At 32.8% G+C, this 25,474-nt stretch overlaps 1 protein-coding gene across 1 annotated transcript in view; it reads right to left on the reverse strand.

Moving 5' to 3' along the window:
- Nucleotides 1-25,233, reverse strand: part of LOC145294126 (glutamate--cysteine ligase catalytic subunit-like) — a 178,851-nt gene extending 153,618 nt beyond the window's left edge. Inside the window, exons 1-2 of the mRNA XM_080141230.1 lie at nucleotides 25,019-25,233; nucleotides 1,775-1,884 (exon numbers count right to left, since the gene is read on the reverse strand). Coding sequence (XP_079997356.1) covers nucleotides 1,775-1,884; nucleotides 25,019-25,168 — 260 coding nt within the window. The 5' untranslated portion in view covers nucleotides 25,169-25,233. The remainder of the gene's footprint in view (nucleotides 1-1,774; nucleotides 1,885-25,018) is intronic.
- Nucleotides 25,234-25,474: the final 241 nt, after the last annotated feature.

Genomic DNA, 25,474 nt, shown 5'->3' on the forward strand with positions numbered 1-25,474 from the left:
ATATAACATATTTATAATCTATACATTATTTATACGATGAATACTTATTAGCAATAGTTTGAACTTATGGTGCTTGTCTATAAATGGGCCGAAAACGCTTTTTACAAAACAAATCTGAAAAAAATGTTTATAATGTACGTACTTAGCACTGCATGATGTCATATTCCAAAAATCACGTAAATCGATCAAGTAGTTTTTTATTTAAGAAAATCAAATATTATCACACGTTTTTGCAAAGATTTGCTTCACGCCATCTTGTTTGAGACCTAATGGCACTAACGACACCTGGCGAAAATATGGGATCAACAAGGGCAGACAATCGACTTTTTTTTATCTATTTTTTCTTAAATGTCGAAAACACTTTTTTTTTTTTATAATACAAATACAAAATAATAAATTAACTTATTTCTTTTTAGGAAAAGAAGTCGTTATGTTAATTTCTTTATTTTTTATTTGTATTATAAAAAAAATCGTTTTCGACATTTTGTTTTTCGTGTTTGTTTCATAAAGTCTATTAAAAAAACTGTTTTAGACATTTGTTTTAGGAAAAGAAGTCGTTATGTTAATTTATTATTTTTTATTTGTATTATAAAAAAAGTGTTTTCGACATTTAAGAAAAAAATTTTTTTTAAGTCGATTGTCTGCCCTTATTGATCCCATATTTCCGCCAGGTGTCATTAGTGTCGTTAGGTCTCAAACAAGATGGCGTGAAGCAAATCTTCGCTAAAACATGTAATAATATTTAATTTTCTTAAATAAAAAAACTACTTGATCGATTTACATGATTTTTGGGATATGACATCTTCATGCAGTGACAAGTACGTACATTATAAAGATTTTTTTCAGATTTTTCTTGTAAATTTTTTTTTCGGCCCATTTATAGACAAGTACCGAACTTATACCTAAAGTTATATTAAGTAGAACCTCTATAGTCTTCTTTCCCTTAGAAAGGCAACAGTACTGGCGATTGTCTCTACAAGAAAACCAGAACCTGAAATTTGAACTCATTTTGTATCGTACCCTAACTCCTTATACTTAAATTTCCAAATGGCGTAATGAAAGAAAACTATAAGGTATTTGCAGCTTCTCTTTAAATTTTCGGATTTGTAATCATGTCCAAACGCATTTTATTTCCTTTTGGTTGATTGATTGTTGCTATTTTTTCTGATGAATTAAGGGCAAAATAGATTCACTGATTGATATAATAATTAAGTGATTGATTTTGTGCTACGAAACAGATACTGTAATTTGTAAGTATCAATTGAATTAAAAGAATAAATTGTAACATGGTCAACATCATGAAATTTGGAATACAGACTTTTGTTATTCATTCATTCATTATATATATATTAGGTTTTCTCAAAAAAAAGTTCTTGCGGAATTTTTTATTTTAATTTCAAACGTCGTATTTTCAAATACGTTTTTGTTATAATGCCTTTACTTTATTCATCATTGTAAAGAGCGTTTTTCGCTCTATTTAATCGTTTAAATTACGATATGAAAACAATACTAAAGCAATCTTGAAAACAATATTAAAACAATATTTAAAAATATTGAAAACGATATTAAAACAATATAAAAATAATATTGAAACAAAATTAAAACAATATAAAAACAATATTGAAACAGTATTAAAACAATATTAAAACAATATTGAAAACAATATGAAAACAACATTGAGCTCCCTCATAAAATTAACGCCTGATTTGAGAAGAAAGAAATGGCACAGAACGTTTATCATCTTAATGTAAATGGCACACCTCAAATTACTTACGCAGAAGATTGGGTTTCAGCTTGATGAAGAATTTCTAACAATTCTGTGGCATTCATTAGTAGTTGACAAGTTCTCTTCTCGTGGTCAAATTTGAGCAACAAGTATTCTACCTGCAATACATAAAGAATTGAAATTGGCGAGTCAAAAAGTTTTGCAATATTTTTGCATGTTTATGGTAGTACATTAACCAGTTCAACAAGTGGGAAGTACCGTATATGATTAGCAGGATTGCAACTGGCATACATTTGAATATTACCACCAACATAATTTTGAACAATTACAAACATTAAGACACAGATTAAAAAAAAAAAGGTTTCATACAGCGTATTATTTCAGTCGCAGCTACTCAACCCTATGAAGCTGTACTACCAAAGATGCCTTGAAACACCTAGCAAATAACAAGAACATAATTATATTACCAGTTGATAAAGGTGAGGGTAATAATGGGAAAAAGACACATATCTGAAGAAAGTTTCTATACTTTTAGCAGACAGAGACATATATACAAACACTGGCTTAAATTCAGTAAATAGAAGTATTGAGACTTTCAATAAATCTTTAAAAACAACTTATAAAAACAACTAAACTTGGACTTCATACATTGAATACCACCCCAACATTCCGTCATTATACAGCCTCCCCAAAACTCACAAACCAGATAGCCTTTGCGCGTTATAATACCTGGCATCAGTAGTCAATTGCATAGCATCAGTTTTTGCCGACCGGGGCGGTTGTAAAATTTGCCCCCCCCCCCCAGCATATAATTACCTGCTTTGCCCCCCATCCCCTTCCGCTGGCATATAATTATCTGTTTTGCCCCCCACTCCACCTGCTGACATATAATTACATGTTTTGCCCCTCCCGCTAGCATATGAATGATTACCTGTTTTGCCACCCCCCGCTGGCATATGATTACCTGTTTCCCCCCCCGCCTACTGCTGACATATGACAACCTGTTAAAACCTTAAAAATTCCAAAAAGTCCTCAAAATATTTATTTTCATTGAACTAATGTTTACACAATTCCCTTTAGATTAATGTTTACACAATTCCCCTTTTTTAAATTTTAATTTAATGTAACAATTTCTTTTCAATAATTTGAATAATAGTAAGTATGTAAACAGTAATCTGAAAGGAATTATGTAAACGTTAATATAAAACCAAATTAATATAGAAACCAAATACTCTTTTTCGAAACAAAACGTATAATTCAAATTATAAAAAAGTTAAATTAAAATAATTGGCTACACAGACAAATATAATAATAAATTTAAATGAGAACACCTGAAAACATTATGAAATGATAAAATCATTTTTATTTACTTTTTTGTTGTTGTTAAAGTCCGAATTTTCACACAAAAAAAACATGGCTGTATCAAAGAGAGGATAGTCCGATGTATTTTTCTTTTCTTATTCTTCATAATATTATTATTAAGAGGTCGAGCCTCTCGAAGAGAAAGAAAAACGTCTTGTGTCGGCGTTTTTTTGAAATCCTTGTGTGTAGTCGCTTGGTTTACGCGCAAAATTTAAGAAATGGAAAGTCACACATTTTAGAAAACATTTTTTATAAATTTAAATGAGAATATTTGAAATTTGAATTTATCAATTTAACTGAAAAATTAATTTGAAAACATGAAAAGGTTAAGAAATGATAAAATCATGTTATTTACTTTTTTATTGTTATTATTTCCGACTTTTCACAAAGAACATAGCTGTATCAAGGAGAGAATAGTCTGATGCTTTTTCTTTTCTTTTTCTTCATAATGTCGAGCCTCCCGAGGAGAAAAATACGCCGTGTCCGTGCTTTTTGAAAGCAGTTTAAGAGCGAAATTTTAGAAATTTGTTGTTAATAATGTTTCAATCCTTTATAAAAATAGTATAAAGTTTTTTTTTTAAATGAATGTATTTATGAATTTAAAATAAGACTATAAATTTCTTTTTGTAAGAGAACTATCGCAAGGCATCAAGTCGGTTGAAAATTTACAATAGAGACTGCCAAAAGTCACCACAAAATTACCCCACCCTATATGTAACACGATGTAACTTTATTATAAGTTAATATTATCAGTATAACTTTTGTACCATTTAAAAGAAGGGCAAAATGAACTAGTAATAATTAAAAAAAAATGTGTTTCATTGAACGAAAATAATGAAATTGCGAGACGAAAATCGTGTTTACATAATTGGCGCTTTAAAATAACGTTCCCATGTAGTAGATATTCCGAACGTGAAAACATACCCTTATTTAATAAATCTAGCAAAAATCAACTAATGGTCAGATTTTCGTGAAATTCTCGATACTTATCCATTTTAGAATGAAATTACATATAAAATGTAGTTTTCGTAAAAATATTCGAGGGAAAATATTTTTTTAGTGCGTGCCCCCCCCCATATTTATTTTTTCGATATTTGAACAAAATATATTTAAATCTATCGAAATTTCTATTTATTATGAAATATAAGACTACAAATAAGTAAAAAATATTTATTCGTTTTTTAAATTTAAATAAACGTATTGAACAAAAATTTACCTTGAAGTTACAATTAAAAAATTGATATAAACTTAATATTATTATGTTTTTAAATAGCGTTTTTTCGAATTAATATATACTATAATCAGTTGAATTGCCAAGAAAAATAAACTTCGTAAACATTAATTTTTAAAAGATTAAAACGATTAAAATTCCATTATTTCAAAATATTCCGTTACATAGATTTTTAATTAATTGTGTTTACATTTTTTTTTTAAATATTAAGTTTTAATATAAACATGACTCTTGTCAGCTATTTTATCGTCAGATTAAAACCAATTTGAAAATATTATTGCACAAATATTAAGCATTTTGTAGTCCCCCCTCATATTTTGTTTGTCTCTTTTTACCGAACAAAATATGGAAGCCCCTAGGTAACCAAATGAACATTCAGTAAAACCGTATTTCATATTTAATATACAAATGTTTATAATATTATTAATCATTAAACTGTGTAAATCTTAAAACCTAACAAAATTATAACAAAGATCAATTATTAATTGCAGTTTGAAGAAGATAAACAAAGATTTTTTAAAATCATTAAGTCGCTTCTGCTTTTCTATAGTTCATATAGATAACACAAATCTGACGTCACGGAAACATGCGGCCCATTCTTCACACTCGTTTGGCAGTCCCTAATTTACAAGAATACTTTTCACGCTTATTTTGCGGCAAAGTTATCAATAACTCTATCAAAATTCACTCTATCGACAAGTTCCTTCTCTATGGAGAGGATTGCCAAGTCTGTAGGCCTTGTCTGGCTAATTTTTTAACGAAAGTAGTTTTTTATGAGTTTCAGTTTCGAGAAAAAGCGCTCACACCTGGCAACGCTAATAGCTTGGGTAAGGAAAATGCGCAGCAAGATCACAATAGGGACGGAATCCCCAAGGTAGTATCTCTGTATAAAGTTTAAGAGGTCAATTGATTTTGTCTTTTCCTGATATTACGTTACGGCACCAAAAAAAGCTTATGTTATATTATGGGGCTCTAAAAAGGGTCCTGTTGTGTAATGTGTATGTGAATATATTTCATAACGATGTACATGTTGAATAGTTAGGTTTATATTTTATCTGTATATTCATGAACGTGTAAATGCGTGTATGTATATATGTCATATCATTTAGTGTGTATATTTTAACATTTATGCAGCAGTTCTAACAGGAAACGATTGACGTGGACGTATCGAAAGAATTGTAGACAAACAATTCTTTTTAACAGATGTAAATAAACACAACACATACCTGAATTATTTGCGAACATTTATTTTCATGATCCGGCCGGCATCTTCAGAGATTACACGTTTTTACATCTTGGCTGCCTGAAATGACGCCGCTCCCTGCGTCAGGAGACCAACTCCCTTTTTTGAGTTATCCGTTCTGTCTGATGTGCAGCTAACGACTGCCTAGAATCTCCCCAAGTCTACATTTCATCACGTGTCTCATTACGTGTATCAGACCAACAGCTGATGTAATCCCAATCTAGTTATTTGTTTATGCAAACCACAAATCATGTTTACATCTATTTTCTATTTTATCATTCCTTTTGCGATATTATTATATTATATGCCAATCATTTTTTCCCAATTTTATTGTTTATTTTTCTAATCATAATAATTGATCCAGCGACTCGCCGTCGCTCGAATCAATTAATAATAATAATAATAATAATAATAATAATAATAATAATGTTTTGGCCCTGCTTGCCACAGTTAACACAGATACTACGCTATGATCACATCCCAAAGGGTCACAGCATTACACTGAAGCACTCACAAAATACTGTAATCTTTTCCTATCAACAAGGAATTGATCTTTTTCTATAACTTCGTCAAGCTGACAATCATAATTATCATCAAGCACATTTGACGATGTAAGAAAAGCGTGTTTGCTTGCAAGATTGTGAACTTGTTGAAATCAGCAATATATTTCTTCAGTCAACCTTTCTATGACAGACAGCATTTCCCGTCTTAACTCAGTATGAAACTCCAGTGTTGCATCAGTCAATCGTTCACCACCCATTCGTTTCTTTTTGCGGATACGATGCTCCATGCTTATCTCCATTTCAGAGCAGAGATTTTTTGACTCGTCTATTACAGTGTCCACCATCTTTTCTCTATTCTGAAGAAAGCAATCTCTCAACGCCGTCAGCCTGACAGAACCTTGTTGCAGATCCAGCCCCTTTTCTTGAAGATACTTCTGGGCATCATTGATTTCTGGGAGAATAGTTTTCTAAAAGCTCAGAAATAAAAGAAACGGAAACGACAATACCGAGTTCAAAATTAAAGATTCATCTGATCTTGTGGTTGCATTTTCTCCTTCTTTTGTGAGCTGTTCCAGGGCAATGACGACTTTCAATAAATTTTTTACCACATCATTTACAGCATCTGCTCGATTACTCCATCTAATTACCAAGTCCACTTGATACTTAGACCAGTCAACTGAATTAAGACGTCCCAGTGATGTGTAGATGCAGAAAAGAACGAGAATAACCGGTCCAGTAACAGAGTGAACCGCTACAGAAGCGGCATGTACACAAGCCAGATTTAATGAATGGTTATTGCATGTCACAAATAGATCTTTTGGATTGATTTCGGAGATTCGTTTTTTCACACCCGATCGGTGGTTTGCCGTAATAGCAGCATTGTCAAATGCCTGGCCAATTACCAATCTGAATCCAATCGTTCTCCAGTTCTCTCAAAATCAGTTTAGAAATGTCCTCCGAGCTTTTACCTTTGTCTTGATGTCTGCCAATTTATTTTCGTCATTTTTTACGTAGCGCAACACCTCACTCGTCTGGTGAGATAAAAAAATATGCAAAAATACTTGCTTTCTTTGATCTGATCGATTGTTTACTTTCTCACCTGCTTTGCCAAAATGCTCAAAAATTCATTTTTGAATTTCTGGTGACAGATAAGAAATAGCGATTTTCTTTCCCGGGTTAACTTTCACCAAATATTCACGGAGCACAGGTCATACTTGACCAATAAATTTACCAATTCTAAAAAATTCCCTTTGTTTTCTTCATCTCTTTCATCATTATGGATGTCTTCCCGGTGACCCTGTAGTGCCAGATTCTGCTTGGCGAGAAACCTGATGATGTCCACTTCTTAGTTTCCTTCTTGAGAAGGAAACTAAGAAGTGGCGGGAAATTCAAGCTAGATAGCTAGAATTTCCCGCCACTTTTTAGTTTCCTTCTTAAGAATATGCTGCTCTACTTTGTCAACTATGTATTTTCAGCAAGTCAGATCTCTAGATCATTCAAGTTGAGAAACTTTTGAGCAATATTAATTGGACGTAAAATGAGTTTTCACTTCAGAGACATTGTAGCATTTTAGAACACTAACTAAAATTAATATTTTCCTCATGGAAATAAATTCAGTAAGCATTTGGGGGGGGGGGTCTGAGCGATTATGCATAGTTTTACAACCTTGCCAGTCAGACTTCAACTTAGTGAACATTTATACAATGTTAGAGTAGCCTGGAAATGATGATTATTCAGGTTAAATGAATGCACGAAAGTTTTAATTTTAAAATAATTGTTTATGCTTTTTTCCTGCAAGATTTTCAAGGTGTCCATATGCAATGGCATAAAACAAAATGAAAGTCGAATAAAACAAAAGGAAAATATCATTTTTAGCCAAGAGTGTTAGTTTAAAATTCTTACAATATTAGTTTTTTTTTTTTTTTTTTTAGTAAAAATATTTCTATTATAATTATCTGTATCCTGTTTTTGTTTCGTTTTATTTATTTTTTTATTTTTTTTTTTTTTAGTAAAAATATTTCTATTATAATTATCTGTATCCTGTTTTTGTTTCGTTTTATTTTTTTATTTTTTTTTTTTTAGTAAAAATATTTCTATTATAATTATCTGTATCCTGTTTTTGTTTCGTTTTATTTTCTTATTTATTTTTTTTTTTTTAGTAAAAATATTTCTATTATAATTATCTGTATCCTGTTTTTGTTTCGTTTTATTTATTTTATTTTTTTTTAGTAAAAATATTTCTATTATAATTATCTGTATCCTGTTTTTGTTTCGTTTTATTTATTTATTTTTTTTTTTTTTTAGTAAAAATATTTCTATTATAATTATCTGTATCCTGTTTTTGTTTCGTTTTTTTTTTTTTTTTAATTTTTTTTTTTAGTAAAAATATTTCTATTATAATTATCTGTATCCTGTTTTTGTTTCGTTTTATTTTTTTTTATTTTTTTTTTTTTTAGTAAAAATATTTCTATTATAATTATCTGTATCCTGTTTTTGTTTCGTTTTATTTTTTTTTATTTTTTTTTTTTTAGTAAAAATATTTCTATTATAATTATCTGTATCCTGTTTTTGTTTCGTTTTATTTTTTTTTTATTTTTTTTTTTTAGTAAAAATTATAATTATCTGTATCCTGTTTTTGTTTCGTTTTATTTTTTTTTATTTTTTTTTTTTTTTAGTAAAAATATTTCTATTATAATTATCTGTATCCTGTTTTTGTTTCGTTTTATTTTAAACAAATCAATCTACTACATATCTACGACATAACCGGGCAAATATTTATGATTAGGGTAATAGGGATTAGAGAAATAGTCAACCACCTCAGCAGGATAACCTTCTTAGTGACACACAATATGGTTTTCGCTCTGCAAGATCTACCGCAGATGTGCTGACGCTTATATCCCACAGGATTAGTGAATCTCTTGACAAAGGCTTCCTTTCTAGGGCAATTGTTCTTGACATATCAAAGGCCTTCGACAAGGTATGGCATAAGGGTCTACTTCACAAGATTTCCAGCTACGGTATAACTGGAAATGTTTTCTCAATCATTAAATCATTTCTCTCCGATAGGCTCATAAGAGTAGTGGTAGATGGACAAAAATTGGAGGCCTGCAATATAAATGCTGGAGTCCCTCAGGGGTCAATCCTGGGCCCAACTCTCTTCCTGATCTACATCAATGACCTCCCTAAACACATACTTAAATCATTCGTTGACATCTATGCTGATGACACGACCATCTACGGCAACACATCAAAGGCTGTAAATGACGAAGTTCTCTCTGATTCTCTCTCCTCTGATCTCGAGCGCGTGGTTCAGTGGGGGAAGATGTGGCTGGTTACCTTTAATGCATCCAAAACCAAACTCTTATCCTTACATCATCAACGCTCTGATCCCCAGCTGGCATCAATTGTGATGGATGGCTCTCGTCTGGGTGAGGCCCCGTGTTTTGACAAGCTTCTGGGTTTGACCTTTACTCCTGATCTGAAATGGAACATGTACATCAAGTCTGTTGCCAAGGTCGCTGGAAAGATGGTGGGATCCTTCTACCGCTTCAGAAGATATCTCACTACTGATGCAATTCTCTATCTATATAAAAGCCAAGTACGTCCAAGGATGGAATACTGTTGCCATATCTGGGCAGGAGCTGCTAAAAACAGTCTATCCTGCCTTGACAGAGTACAAAATAGACTTCGTGGCTTAGTGGGGGATGCCTTTTTCTCTACCCTGCAACCTCTCTCCCACAGAAGAGACGTTGCGAGCCTATCCTTGTTTTATCGTTATTTTCATGGCAGGTGCTCGTCTGAACTCCAATCTCTGGTCCCCCCCTCGCCAATCTTTCACGAAAAACACCCGTCTAGCTGAATCCACTGTGAAAAATTTCCCCCACTCTATATCTGTGCCTAAATCAAAACGCGGATTCCATGAACAAAGCTTCTTTCTTAGAACTGCACGCCTGTGGAACTCTGTTCCGTCTGCCTGCTTCCCTCCGGACTACAACTTGGATGTCTTCAAGTCCAATGTTAACAAATTCCTAATGAACCGCCCCCTTAATTAAACACTTCATCAAATCTCCACACTAACGTAATGTACTTGCAATAACCCTTATCCCTGAGTGGCTTCCGGGCCTTGATAAGTGGTGATCACTGTGTAAAAAAAACAAAAAAAAACACATGAACATTCTTTGGTAGAGAGAACGTATAGAAGAGTTAAGAATACATTCACATCCGTTCTTAAGTTAAGAATTGTTTTCTATATAGCAACAATGTTATTTAGAAACTCATGTTTAAAATGGAGAGGGCACTTTGTTAACTATACTGTGCCTATACCGTTTTATTTTGCATACTGTTAATTATTTTCAATTGTTTATGAAATATTCAAATAGCATTTTGCCAACAACAAATGCAAATCGGCTTTGTTTTAAAAGAGAAATGCATCTTTGAAGTTTTTAACCTTTAAAACTATACGAAAAATATTTTTTATCATTCGTTAGAAAACCATCTAGTCAGTAAGTAAATTAACCACCTGCAATCACTGCATCAACTCGCTCTCGAATTTACTATAGTACTAATAATTTATTTTTTAAGGGATCATCAGTTGTTTACCATGAAACACTGTTTCGGGGATATATATATACATGCATACATGTATACATCTAGGGGATCAGACAAAAGATACCGGACAAAACCCACCAGCTAATTAAAGCAAAAACAGATAAAATCCCAAATGAATCCAAAATATTAAAATCACTTTTTATATTTTTATTTTAATTTAATTAAATTTAGGAAAAATTAAGCATCTACGAAATAAATATCAATCGAAGAAGATAGAGCTTAAGACCATTCTTAAAGATGATATAGTTTTAAGTAGGATTCAAGTGCCTCTCACAGAAATATACATATTTTTAAATATTTACTCTTGCTTGAAAGCAAGTGAGTCGATTTTTCTAAGTTAGGTACGCGTTCTAAGGAGATTTTTCTCATATTATCTTTTACAATTATTATATTAATAAAAAAGTAAAAAATCATATTACCAGAATTAATTCATCATAAAAAATTTCGGTTTAATCATAAATACGTCAGTGATTATAAAATTTTGTTAATAGTGTGAAAAAAATCAATTACTCTGCGATTGTTCGAAACTTGACAGTATTTAAACTATCAAATAAAAAGCCAGTTAAATAGTATTTGAGGTGTAGCGCTAAGTTCCCATTTAAAATTATATCCCCTGATATGACGATCATAAAATCTGTTTACAGTCGATTTTTATTCCGTACTTGCTTAATGTTTCTACAATTCCAAAATTACGTAATTTCCTGTTATATCAGTGATGTTTGAAAGTATTTTTCTTGGCAAAAACGTTTTGTTTGATTTTTCAACATTTTTAGGAACATGTAAATCAACTTCTTTCTTTGAAAGGTTACTTAGAGAATTTATGCAACTTTTTTTAAAAAACTTTGTTTTACAAATAAAATAAGTTTACATCGTATTTTGATGTTATTATCATTTTAGTTTTAGTGATAATTTAAAAACAATAAATATTTATCATTAGTACCAATAATGAAAAATTAAACTAAAAATTTAAAAATCAGTTTTGGAATCGTAAATTAAGGACACATGTTTCCGATTCCAATACCTCCAAAAGTTCCGATTTTTTTTTTTACAAAATTTCGATATAAAATTTAAAATTTTTTGTTAGCTTTTATTTATTTTTATTTTCTATTTTTATCCTCACAAAATTCCTCCCCCTGGTATGTGCCATTTGTAAAATAGGGACACATTTTTCCGATTCCAATACCTCCAAAAGTTCCGATTTTTTAAAAACCTTTCGGTATAAATGTTAAGATATTTTGTGAGCTTTTATTTATTTTATATATTTTCCTACTTTCTATTTTTACACCCTCAAAATGCTGCCCCCTGACATGTGCTGCTCGTACAATAGGGACACATTTTTCCGATTCCAATACCTCCAAAAGTTCCGATTTTTAAAAACTTTTCAGTATAAAATTTAAGATATTTTGTTAGCTTTTATTTATTTTATTTATTTTTTCTATTTTCTATTTTTACCCCCTCAAAATGCCGCCTCCTGACATGGGCCACTCATAAAATACGGACACATTTTTCTGATTCCGATATCTCTAAAAGTCCCGATGTTTTACAACCTTTTCGGCATAAAAGTTAAGATTTTTTGTTAGCTTTCATTTATTTTAATTATTTTTTACCCTCTCAAAATGCCGCCCCCTGGCACGTCCCACTCGGGACGGACCCCCCCTCACTCCGCCCTTGCTACGCCACTGGCCATATCCATCACCTTAGCTCCACTACTGGGTACTATCAGCACCTCCCACATAAATAACTCCGGAGATTTACGCAACAAGCTGAAAAAACATTAATATGCATAACAAAACTATGTACAGCTTAGATATAACATCATTATATACTAATGTTCCTATTAAAAGGTCGATAAATTTACTCCATAAACGCCTAAAAAATCAAACATTAACTTCTCATTTTTCCCGACACTTTTATAACTGATATGATTTTATGATTTATTTTCAATTCAATAACAATTTCTACAAACAAAATTTCGGTCTTCTTATTGGTAACCCTCATAGTGGGGCATTAGCCTTTTCTTAGAATTTCTAGAATCTGGTCCTTTCAAATTTAGATTACCTCCAAACACAGAATATTTTAGATACATTGAGGACATTTTAATTTTTCTTCCTGGAAACGCGTACATCGATAACATTTAAGACAAACTAGACTCAGTCGAACCCTTCATTAAGTTTACCTATGAAACAGAAAACAATCACTTATTACCTTTTCTAAACATACTTATTATAAAATCCAATAATAAACTTTCCTTCAAAATTCACCGCAAAACTACACATAAAAATGATTACATACATTTCTATTCACACCATAATAACAAAATAAAAACAGGTATGATAATTGGTTTCTTCCTACGTGCATTCAGAATTTGCAATCTAGAATATCTGGATAAAGAATTCAAATACCTCACAGATACTTTGAAAACCTTGCAATATCCCACATATTTCATATCGAACGCTAAGCGAAAAGTCGCAAAATTATTTTCCAGGATAAATAATCAAAAATCATATATACCAGACTTTTCTCTCATAAACAGACACTTTCTTTTACCTACACACACCAATAATACAATAATTTGCAACACACTAAACAAACTAGGAGTTCCAATCATACAAACCACATCACAAACTATAAAACAAACATTAAAAACAACAAAACCTCTCCAAAACAAACCAATTTCCAATGCAGGCATATACATTGTTCCTTGCCAAAATTGTCATCATATATACATTGATGAAACCCAGTGCAAATTAGAGAAAAGGCTCAATGAACATAAGATATAAAAAATAGCAATTTTTTGAATACATTATTCTCTCATTCATTGCAGCATAATCATAGATACGTGTATTGGAAAAAAGGCCCAATGAACATAAAAAAGATATAAGAAATAGCAATTCTCTAAGTGCATTATTCTCTCATTCATTGCGGCATAATCACACCTTTGACTGCAAACAAGCAAAAATAGTTAAATTTATTTCAAATAAACCGCGCCTCAGACTTCTTGAATCACGCGCATATAGCAAATTCAAGCACAATTAAACAATGTGGAAGTTTCTATAATGTATCGCCATTAATAAATAAACTTCTATTAAAAGAACATAATTTAATTTTAAACACAGGTTAACCCTCTCATGCCATAGAAACACTTCCTCTATAATTAATACATATAATCTCATTCAATAAATTACATAAACACCCACTCATTTCGCTAAAATTCTCTTGTAAAGTTTGAATTTTGGAGACGGAAGTGTTTTTCGAGATAAGTGACTTCTATATTAATCGTACCTTTTATCTTTAGATTCAAATATTAGTAACTACATTTTATTTCAGTATTTAATTTATATATTTTCTGATTGTTTTATTTAATGCTAGCGTTTTCTCGTCCATAAATGTTGTTTATTATATCTTCCAAGTTGATTGCAAAAATAGATTAAGAAATTGTATTCCTTTTTAGTTCATGAGAGGGGGATCTATCACCATACTTCCCCTTAAACACGCCAGTTGGACTTTTATTAAGTACAATACTTAATATTTTTTAAAGGAGGGTAGAAAACGCATTGTGGGTGTGTTATCGGCAGCTCCCGTTACTCTCGCTTTTCTTTATTTGTCCCTCAGTCCTCATTTTTTAATGAGTGATTTTTCTGACAAAGGGATAAGAAAAAGCTGTATTCTAGGTTGGCAGTATTTTGCGCGAACAGTTGGCAGAGATGTCAGAAATTTTCTGTTTCTATGTCTATCCTTGTAGCCATGTCACTAGTAAGGGTGCTGGAGGTAAACGTTTTATCTGGGCTGACGTTATCCGCCTGATAGTCAGGGACCCGAACCTTGGATTAACCACTAAGGAGGCTGTCCTATCAGCAGGTGCAAAGTACTGGGGCTGCTGTATTGCAATTTGGTGAATGGATTTTGGATCATACAGTAGCTTCTAGTGGGGCCTCTCGATGCCATATTATTGGGTAATTGTTACGGCTTTGCCTTATCATGTGCTACAAAAAAATTTCTTCGTTTCTTTCTCTCTCTTAGTTTCCCCTTTCTGTCCTGCTCTAAGCAAATCTGACGACCTAGTCCACAAACTCCAAAATTCTATCATGACAAGTTTCAAGAAAAAATACATGATTAAACCCGGATCTCCAACTTCCAACATAGACCCCCACTACCATGTCTCCTTCTCCAACATCAGGGGGTCTACGTTCTAAGCTTCCAAAGGTTGAAACCCAATTACAGGGGACTAAAACAGACCTTTTATTTTGAAGCGAAACTGGCATTGGACAGGCTAGTTCCCTAGAAGAGTTCGCAATTAAAGGATACTCTAACTTAACTTCTAAATCTGGCCCCCAAGATGGCATGGAATATGTGCCTATATCAAAGATGGCTTTCCATGTGGTAGGAAAATCTCCAGAGAATATCCTAACTTACCCTATATGTGCTTCCGGGTTGCACTATCTCACACTACTGCATTTATATTTACTCTCTATCGCCCCCACAACAGCGGAGTTACTATCTTTAAAAGCATATCTGAGAAAATTGACCAAGTCCTATCTGCTTATCCTTCAGCTAACATTCACGTAGGTGGAGACTTCAATGTTCACAACGTCGAATGGTTGACTCACTCAAACAAGACCGATGATGAGGGGAGGTTCTGTCATAATTTCTCCATTGCCTATGACCTCACTCAGATTGTTCATGAACCCACCCGTGTGCCCGACAAGGACGGCCAGTATGCAAGTCTCCTAGACCTTTTTCTCACAACTTGCTCTGAACTATGTTCAGTTTCTGATCTGTCTCCTCTTAGATCTTCCGACCACTCTTTTGTATCAATTAAGATAAAAATGAAATGTAATAAGTCCCCAGACGTACCTCTCCATCGTACAGTATATCGATACACTATGGCTGACTTGGATAGCTTCCGTACATTTATATTAGATCTACCTCTGTGTTCCATGTTTAAAAAGGATGTGTCCTCTATAGTATCAGACATGACGGAATGGTTAATTGTAGGTTAGACCGTTTCATACCATCCAAAAAATTCCAGCAAAAACCTAACAGCCAGCTATGGTTCTCTCCAGAATGTGCTGCTGCCATTGCGCACAGAAATCACTTTTTCCCACTGCTTCTAACATAATAGATGTATGGAAACAAAAGCCTTTTCAGGACTGCCAGCAACCATTGTAAGAAAGTAATAAAGAATTCAAGAGTTGTATGCTCAGTCCGTCAAATCCAAAGTAGCTGAGCAGAGGCTTGGTTCCCACCAGTTTTGGCAAATAGCAAATACCAACTATCATCAATGGACCTGAGGTAATCTCGTCAGCATCAGACAAAGTCAAACTCTTTGCCAAGAACTTTGCAGCTAATTCTACCCTTTGCGACCAAGGCCGCCAACCCCTAATATTTCCTCCTCTATCAGAAAACACGCTATGTGATATATATATATATATATATATATATATATATATATAGATAGATAGATAGATAGATAGATAGATATAGATATATGTGTGTGCGTGATGTTGCCAAGCTAATCAAAAACCTTAGAACTGCACGCCTGTGGAATTGTCTTCCGTTTTCCTGCTTTCCAGCTGACTACAATATGGTTGTCTTCAAGTCTAACGTAAACAATTTCTTGATGAGCCGTTCCACTTGTTGACAAATTTACCGAATTTCCATTACTAACGATTACTATATTGTCCAATTTCTACTATACACGCTTTGACCCTTATCCTCTAGTGGCCTCTTGGCCTTGATAAATGGTGATTCCGATGTAAAAAAAAATTTCATTTCCGTTACACACCTATATTTGGATTTTAACAGATATATTTTTTCCAGAAAGAATATTAACCATGTCATATTTTTTTTTAAATACATTAACGACTATATGACGTTATTAAAAATCTCCCTCACTTTAACAACGCACCTCATTTTTTAAATTTCTGACGTCTTTTTCCGTTGTCGAAATAGAACAGCGTTACACTCTTCACAAGAAATTTTTCAAATATTTGTGCTGGTATTTTTGTTTTCTTAATTTTTTTCATCCAGAGGAAGGCTCGTGATGAACACATAACTCGGTTTGTCCCTTTTTCTCTCGTTATTTCGTCGGAATACTATTTCCATTACTCGCGTTATATAAATATATACATACATGTATATATATATATATATATATATATATATATATATATATATATATATATATATATTATATATATATATATACATAAATATATATATATATTTACGTATATAAATATATATACACACGTATATATATACACACATATATATATATACACACAAGTGTATATATACATACATGTGTATATATATGTACGTGCGTGTGTGTGTGTGTGTGTGTGTGTGTGTGTGTGTGTGTGTGTGTGTGTGTGGAGGATGGTATTAATTGCCCCAGTTAGGAAACATCGCCAAGCACTAGGCATCTCTAATACTCACTGGCCTTTTTTCCTAACTAAGGCAATGAACGCGGTTCCCCGCTTCTGACTCAACCCTTTTCTCTAAAAAATTGACATTTTAGGGGTTCTTATGATTGTACCTCTGCTCCTGGTTAATTGGCAAAGAAGGAGTATGGAAGTCGGGCGATAGGCAGAGCCTATCTTCTCTTAAGCAGTTTAGATTTGCAAATCGGTGAATTAATCGAGTCGCCAGCTTTAAGGAGGTTGTTTACCAGGAATGAGGAGACTTATCACTCGTATTTGATGTCGAGGCGTATGAGGTCAGTAGCGTAGGTGTAACATCAGTTTCCCTTCTAAATGAATGATCTGACGAAATTTCTGGGTCCATCAGCACCAAGAGTTGTAACCCCACGCCTGATGTGAAAAGATAAAATTGTGCATAGGGGACATATATATATAACAATGATGAGAGGGGACATTTATACAGTTCTGTGGATGTTTCTTATAGCATATATTAGCGAGGAGAGAGGGTGATAGATGCACATATAGAGAGGAGGAGAGATGCATGAGAGAGTTATGCAATGTTCATAATAAGATGATTAACACATTACCTTTTAATTTGTGGAATGACGACACGAAGGCAACAGTTACAAAATATCGATAGTGATTCTTTATTTCATTGGCCCGGTCGGATGCTGATGACGTCAGGAATTCTCATTTGGGATCTACATAGTTTTATGTTCTTTCGTTCGCTTCCAAAGGACTCTGACTTCAACTCTCTCTCTCTCTCTCTCTCTCTCTCTCTCTCTCTCTCTCTCTCTCTCTCTCTCTCTCTCTGACTGACTGACTAGCAGACTCAACTGTTCTTCCTCAACTCCACGATCTGACTAACTCTAGCTCCTATATTGAGAATTCCCTCTTTGCTATGACATCAGAAGTGTGGTTCTAAAACGTGACCAACTAACCTATTTTTAACCTAACCTATTTTTTACAATATATTTTTAATTTGTATTGTTCATTTTTTGTTGCTGACATTTTTAATATTCAGTTTCATAAAAGAATGACAATCAATTGTTTTTACAATATAAACAATATTTAACTATTTATAATAGAATTTAACAATAGGCCTTTTTAACATTCCGATTTCTAACATCCTATTTCTTAACCTAGCTTACAAGGTTCGAGTCTCGGCTTATCCTAATCTCATTTTCACTTATCTAATGTTATTCTTATTTACATGGAAAGGGGGCAGCTCTTTTTCCTGTAACATCCTTATCATTTTTCCAAAAATGTACGCATTTTTAAATTCCAGTGCATATTTTCTCTATATCTATACAACCAGAAAGATCAGACCCCATAAAAAAACTTCTTTAGTCAGCCCTTTTTTTTCTGACTTCATAATTATTTTCTTTATGTCAGAATCTTTCGCTGATCTTCCTGGCATTTCCTTTTTAGGTGTAGGGTATGATTTCTATCAGCTGTTTCATCCAGCCACCCTTATGCCATAAACCGCTGTCTCATTTTACCTCTCTCGAAATCGACGACTCCTCCGTCCAAAAGTGTCCTGATCCTTTCGCTTATTTGTCTCATTTTCTAACTGGACGTTACTCATGACGTCACTTCCTCTAGTGACGTTATTTCCGGTATCGAGTACCGGTGCTCGGCAGGTCGGGTGCACCCCCCCACCGTTGAGGAATGGTATTACTCAACTCGCTTTGCCTGTAATCTATGTGAATACATGTTCGTTTCCTAAAAATCCTTCGTTTATTACCATTTAACCCCATAACAACTGGGAACGACGGATTCGACTTTCACACGGGTTAACTCCACAAAAAAGGAAAAAAGTGAAATTCTAATTGACTTCAAAACAACTTTGCATTTACAAGCTAAGAAGTCGGCTTCTAAAAACAAAATTCTAAAAACAAAAACAAAAGAAGACGAACACAAGCAAAGTTATGGGTGCAATTGTAAGTAATCTTTTTATCTCTATATTTAAATTGAAAAGAACTTTTTAAGTTTTGGATTTTGGAAGCTTATCAGATATTGCCCAATGCTCACAATAATTACTCGGTCTTGATAAACAACTCCAGTTAGAATTTAAAGAAGAAAGGAAACGTCTTGATAAACAACTCCAGTTAGAATTTAAAGAAGAAAGGAAACGTCTTGATAAACAACTCCAGTTAGAATTTAAAGAAGAAAGGAAACGTCTTGATAAACAACTCCAGTTACAATTTAAAGAAGAAAGGAAACGTCTTGATAAACAACTCCAGTTAGAATTTAAAGAAGAAAGGAAACGTCTTGATAAACAACTCCAGTTACAATTTAAAGAAGAAAGGAAACGTCTTGATAAACAACTCCAGTTACAATTTAAAGAAGAAAGGAAACATCTTGATAAACAACTCCAGTTAGAATTTAAAGAAGAAAGGAAACGTCTTGATACACAACTCCAGTTACAATTTAAAGAAGAAAGGAAACGTCTTGATAAACAACTCCAGTTAGAATTTAAAGAAGAAAGGAAACGTCTTGATAAACAACTCCAGTTAGAATTTAAAGAAGAAAGGAAACGTCTTGATAAACAACTCCAGTTAGAATTTAAAGAAGAAAGGAAACGTCTTGATAAACAACTCCAGTTAGAATTTAAAGAAGAAAGGAAACGTCTTGATAAACAACTCCAGTTAGAATTTAAAGAAGAAAGGAAACATCTTGATACACAACTCCAGTTACAATTTAAAGAAGAAAGGAAACGTCTTGATAAACAACTCCAGTTACAATTTAAAGAAGAAAGGAAACGTCTTGATAAACAACTCCAGTTACAATTTAAAGAAGAAAGGAAACGTCTTGATAAACAACTCCAGTTAGAATTTAAAGAAGAAAGGAAACGTCTTGATAAACAACTCCAGTTACAATTTAAAGAAGAAAGGAAACGTCTCATTTGCAGCAACAGAGAAATCGAAAAAAAAAGCTTCAACAGAAACTGCAAAGCTAAAAAATCTGTGCCAAAAGAATTCCCCAAGCCAAAGTAACCTAAGAAGCCTCAAGGGGGCCCAACAGATGAAGCACTTCAACAATTTCTACACGCGTATAGGATTACACCCAACCCGAACACATCAACAGCAGTCTCACCTGCAGAAATGATGTTTGCGCAGAAAATGAGATCCGTTTTTGACAAGCTCTTGCCCAAACAGTCAAGGCCACTAGTGACCACTTATGTACCCAGTAAACGTTTCATATCAGATGAAAAAGTGTTTTTCAAAAGTTATAAAAACAACACATCATTCTGGGAGGTGGGTACAATTACTAAGAGAGTCGGTGACATGGTACATATCATCCAAGGACCAACATATACCACAAACGTCACCAGAACCAACTAAGAAGATGTAAATTAGTTGAAACCAGCGACAGTCCACCATTGGAAGATGAGCCGATATACACTGTCTTCGAAACTTTTGATCTTGAACCTCCTCAACCAACACCTGAACTACAGCGGTCGTTCCGTAAGAGAAAGGTTACCGAGCCATTGATGGTAAACCCTAACAGGAAGAGGTACTGACAGCTTTTACGAACAAAAAGCTTGGGAGGGGGTGTTGGAGACGCCCCTCCATGGGATTAATGGACTATCTCATGACGTCACCTCCTCTACTGACGTCACTTCCGGTATTAAGTACCAGTGCTCGGCAGTCTGAGATTGGCACGCGACCAAGCAATACCATTCCTCAATGGTGGAGTGCACACGTCCCACCATGGAGTAATGGTATTGCTCAACTCACTTTGCCTGTAATCTATGTGAATACACGTTCGTTTCCTAAAAATCCTATGTTCCTTTCGTTTATTACCTTTAACCCCATAACATTTTGGGACATACATCAAAGCTCATTTAGTTAAATCTTTGTGGTTGGCTTCTAATTATTAAGATATACCTTTTCATCACACTGATTCGCTCGGATTTCCTTGCTTAGACTCTTGGAACTTCGATAAAGACTTAGAAAACATCGCCTTTAACTAAATAACACCCATCCCTTGCGCCAAAATTCCTATTTGCGCACTGAATTCTAACTATGGCCCAAATGTCCGTGATTTTTCTTCCTTTTTTTCATCAGAGCGTCCAAGATTCCAGCAGTGATATCCCGCATTCATACATCTCTAAAAAATATAAAGTTATATGTTTTCTTCCTACGTACTTACGGTATATTTTACTTTTTCTTCCTTCTTAATGCCCGTATAATTTGCCCGTGGTACTGACTCTTATAGTCTTTGGGACCCTAAGGAATTCTCGTACCCTTCAACGCCTGCCTTTTTAATTTATTCTGCCGAGTCTTATAATTCTGCTTGGTGCCGTCATGTGCAGCATGCTTCATAAGCCGCAATATAGCAGGATACCATATATATTTTCATAACAGGGGCATCTTTAATGCTGTTTCCTGGCAAGCTACACTGCTTGCGAAAAATGTTTATGGGCATTAAAAAAAACAAAAAAAAAACAGAAAACAAAATCAAAAAGAAAAATCCTCTCTTTTGGCTCATCACACCCGAAAAACTCTGAAAATACCCGTTTACGTAATTTTCTGTTGTCCCCTCTCTAAAATTCTAACTTATTTCTAGGCCAACCATTTGTCTCAATTATCGTTTAATTTTATTTTCCTATGACTTGTTTCTTTCCATTTTGATATATTTACTTAATTATGACTTTGAATTCCTGACGTTAAATACAATAACATTTAAGACAATTTACAATATTTGCTCAACATCATATAACATTTTACAAAATACATCTAACTATGATTACCATTTAACTTACAATTATAACTTTTTTCGAGAAAATTTTTTTTCTGTAACAACAACAATAACAAAGTCTGTCAAAAAAAAATGTCCCTTTTTTTCAAAAAAACAAAACAAAAAAAAACACATGGAAAGATGACAAGTTCAACTATGAACACAAAACTATTTTTCAATCAATATGCATTCCACACGCTGTTTTAAAATGTACTTGCGACTTTTGCAAAATCTTTTGATTGACAGGGATAATTCAACAATGTAAGCTTTGCCACAAATTTCATAGCAACAATTTGTTCTTTTTTATTTCCTATCTCCGTCGGAATAATATTTTCATTATTATCACACACACACACACACACACACACACACACACACACACACACACACACACACACACACACACACACACATATATATATATATATATATAGCTAGCATGTGATTATAACCATCACTATTGTTATTATTACTATATTTATTTAATATAATTTTTGTTTCAATTATTATTATTATTATTATTATTATTATTATTATTATTATTATTATTTATAATTTGACCGTTCAATAGATGTGTTTCAGTTTCTTTACTCGTGTGTGTATTTTTAAAACAAGCAAAACAATAATTTCATTTATCAATGAATTACGCATGGTGACTTGTTTTTACAACTGTTTCTTTTTTTTCATTCTTATTTACGACTATTCTTTGTTTTTCTTTTGCGGCATATCATCTCTCTTTTTAAGTGCATTTTTTTTCGTGTGTAAGTATATGATTGTTTTCCTTCTATTTTTTTAAATGGTCTAGCATTTTTTCGTACCTTTCTAAATAGATTATTCTTGTGTGGCTGTTTTTATTATTGTTATTGTTTTTTTTTTCTTTTCGGCATTTTTTCGTGTGAATGCGTATGCTTTACTTTTTTTCATTGTGTATGTGTGTATTTCGTCTAGCTAAGAACCTTCATTTTTTTTCACACCCTTGTATGGGTACACGGGAAAACGAGCACCAAATAACGTATATGTGCTGTGTTGTGGGGGTTTCATATTAAAAGAATGACGCTGAGTTCATCTTAAAAGAGATATGATGAGGACATTCATATTGAAGAGAGACAGTGGGGACATATATATAACAATTATGAGGGGGAGAGACATTTATACAGTTCTGTGGAGTCTTATAACATATATTAGTGAGGATGAGAGATACATATTCGTGGGAGAGTTATGCAATGTTCATAATAAGATGATTAACACATTACCTTTTGATTTGTGGAATGACGACACGAAGGCAAACAGAAATATCGATGGTGATTCTTTATTCATTGGACCGATCGAATGATGATGACGTCAGGAATTCTTATTTGGGATCTACATAGCTAATATTTTTTTCCTTCGCTTCCAAAGGACTCCAACTCTCTCTAACTGACTAGCAGACTTAGCTGTTCTTTCTCAACTCCACGATCTGACTAACTCTAGCTCCTATATTGAGAATCCTCTTTTTGCTATGACATCAGAAGTGTGGTTCCAAAACGTGACCAACTTATGTGGCTAAGCACACGGTTTACAAACACACTTTTGACAACAAATAATTCTCAACTAACCTATTTTTTAACCTAGCCTATTTTTTACAATATATTTTTAATTTGTATTGTTCTTTTGCTTGAAAAAACAATTAACGCACACACACGCCACACACAAACACACACAAACACACACACACCACACACAAACACACACATACACAAAATTCAAAAATGGCAATATAAATATTACTATCAATATTAATATTTATAGATTAGTTATATCCTTAAAACAGATAGAGCATCAATATGTGCAGGAAATTTAAGTATGCAAATTAATATTTACAAAATGCATTGTTCAAAAACAAGGAATACAACATAAAAAGAAATTTTTCCATATTCTATGGAGTTTTAAAATTTTGGCTTTTTTCTTTAGAGGAAAATAATTGCTCCCAATATTTTTTATAACTAACTATAATATTACTGGTTAACACAAAACAATTGAAAAATGTTAGAAGATTAAAATATATCTAATCGATAATTTAATAATGGCAAGCGGGTTTCTACATTAATCTGTACAATTTATTGTTAAGAAATAATCCTTTTTCAAATAATGTCATGTAAATTTTCTTAAAATGATAAACCGAATGTCTCTTCTATATTTCTTTAAAATTGTATCAATGTAATTCTTTTTAAAATAATAAATATTTTCCAGAGAAAAGGGATTGATATGCACAAAACAACTAAATCAAAATATTTAAAAATATAAAGAGTTCGAAGCATAACAGCTTTTTTACAAAATTACCAGATTTGGCATTAAATAACCTAAAAATGGTTAACAGGCTGTTAAACAAAGCCAATAATTTTATTTCAATATTTAAAATAAAATTTAAGACAGACAGTCAATTTTATCCAAAATTTGTAGAAAACAATGGGTCGATTTGGCATAATTGTAAAAATTTTTGCTGATGAATCGGAATACAAGGTTTCAATCCGTGGTCGAATCATACCTAAGACAAAGAAAATGATTCTTGATGCCCTCTTGCTAAACACTCGGTATTATAAAGTGAAGAATCAAGAAGTGGAGTAAGACCAGAAAAAAAGTGATATCCTCTCATATATATTGGTATATCAGATAGTCAAAAGGAAGCTTTTGCGTCCCCACAATGCCAAAGTTAGACACAAGGTCAGTTTTTAATATGGGCAATATCCAATTCCGTCATAAAAGTGCATTCAGGGTGGGACCAAAATAAAATGGGCAAAACGAAAAAGTTATCAGAAAACAAATATATAACAAACAAACGTTACCAAAGGCAAGATAAGCTACTTTTCTACCGAGTTGGATAAGTTTTTAGTGTTTTAACGTCTGTTCGAAAAAACATGTAGTGTCGTGTTACATGATAATAAGAAAACATGGCCGACATAAGAGGTTCACATCTTTGGAGTCTAGCTAATCACTAAAAAAATAGAAAATAAAAAATACTGGTAGAAACCGACCCAATAACTGTTAGGTTAACATTTATTTGTTACATACTTGTTTTTTTTTTTTTTTTTTTTTTTTTTTTTTTCGTTTTGTTGTCTATAGTAAACGCGCCCATAAAAAAATGTATATCTAACGGTCTTTCATTGTAAGTATAAAAATCAAAAAATTTCTTCTCACCTCATCTCCCCAATAAAAGCTGTCATTTTGACGATTCTTGGAATTTTTGTACACGTTTATAAATTGTTTGATTCCATGTCTACGAACATAATCCGCATTTTCTTCGATTTCTTTCCAAGTTAACGGAGTGCCTTCAGACAACCAACCCATTCTTGTCAATATCGTGGATATAGATGAAGAAAGTTTCTTTTCAGGCCAGTATGTCGAAATTAAGTAACAGATCTTTATTGATAAAGGCTGTGAACTAAAATTTAGATTTAAAGACACTGAGTTAGATCCTAACTGATATAAACAATATTTAATATTTAAAATCAATACACATTCATTCACGTATATATATATATATATATATATTGCAATTAGGAAAGGAAGACTTTTATGATTCATGATTAAAAGTAAATTTGTATATAAAATTGGCTGAATTCTCTCGAATGAAAGAGAATATAGTAGCCAAAT

The sequence above is a fragment of the Euprymna scolopes genome, chromosome 15, assembly GCF_053919585.1.
Source record: "Euprymna scolopes isolate OS-2025 chromosome 15, ASM5391958v1, whole genome shotgun sequence".
Classification (NCBI taxonomy): Eukaryota; Metazoa; Mollusca; class Cephalopoda; order Sepiida; family Sepiolidae; genus Euprymna; species Euprymna scolopes.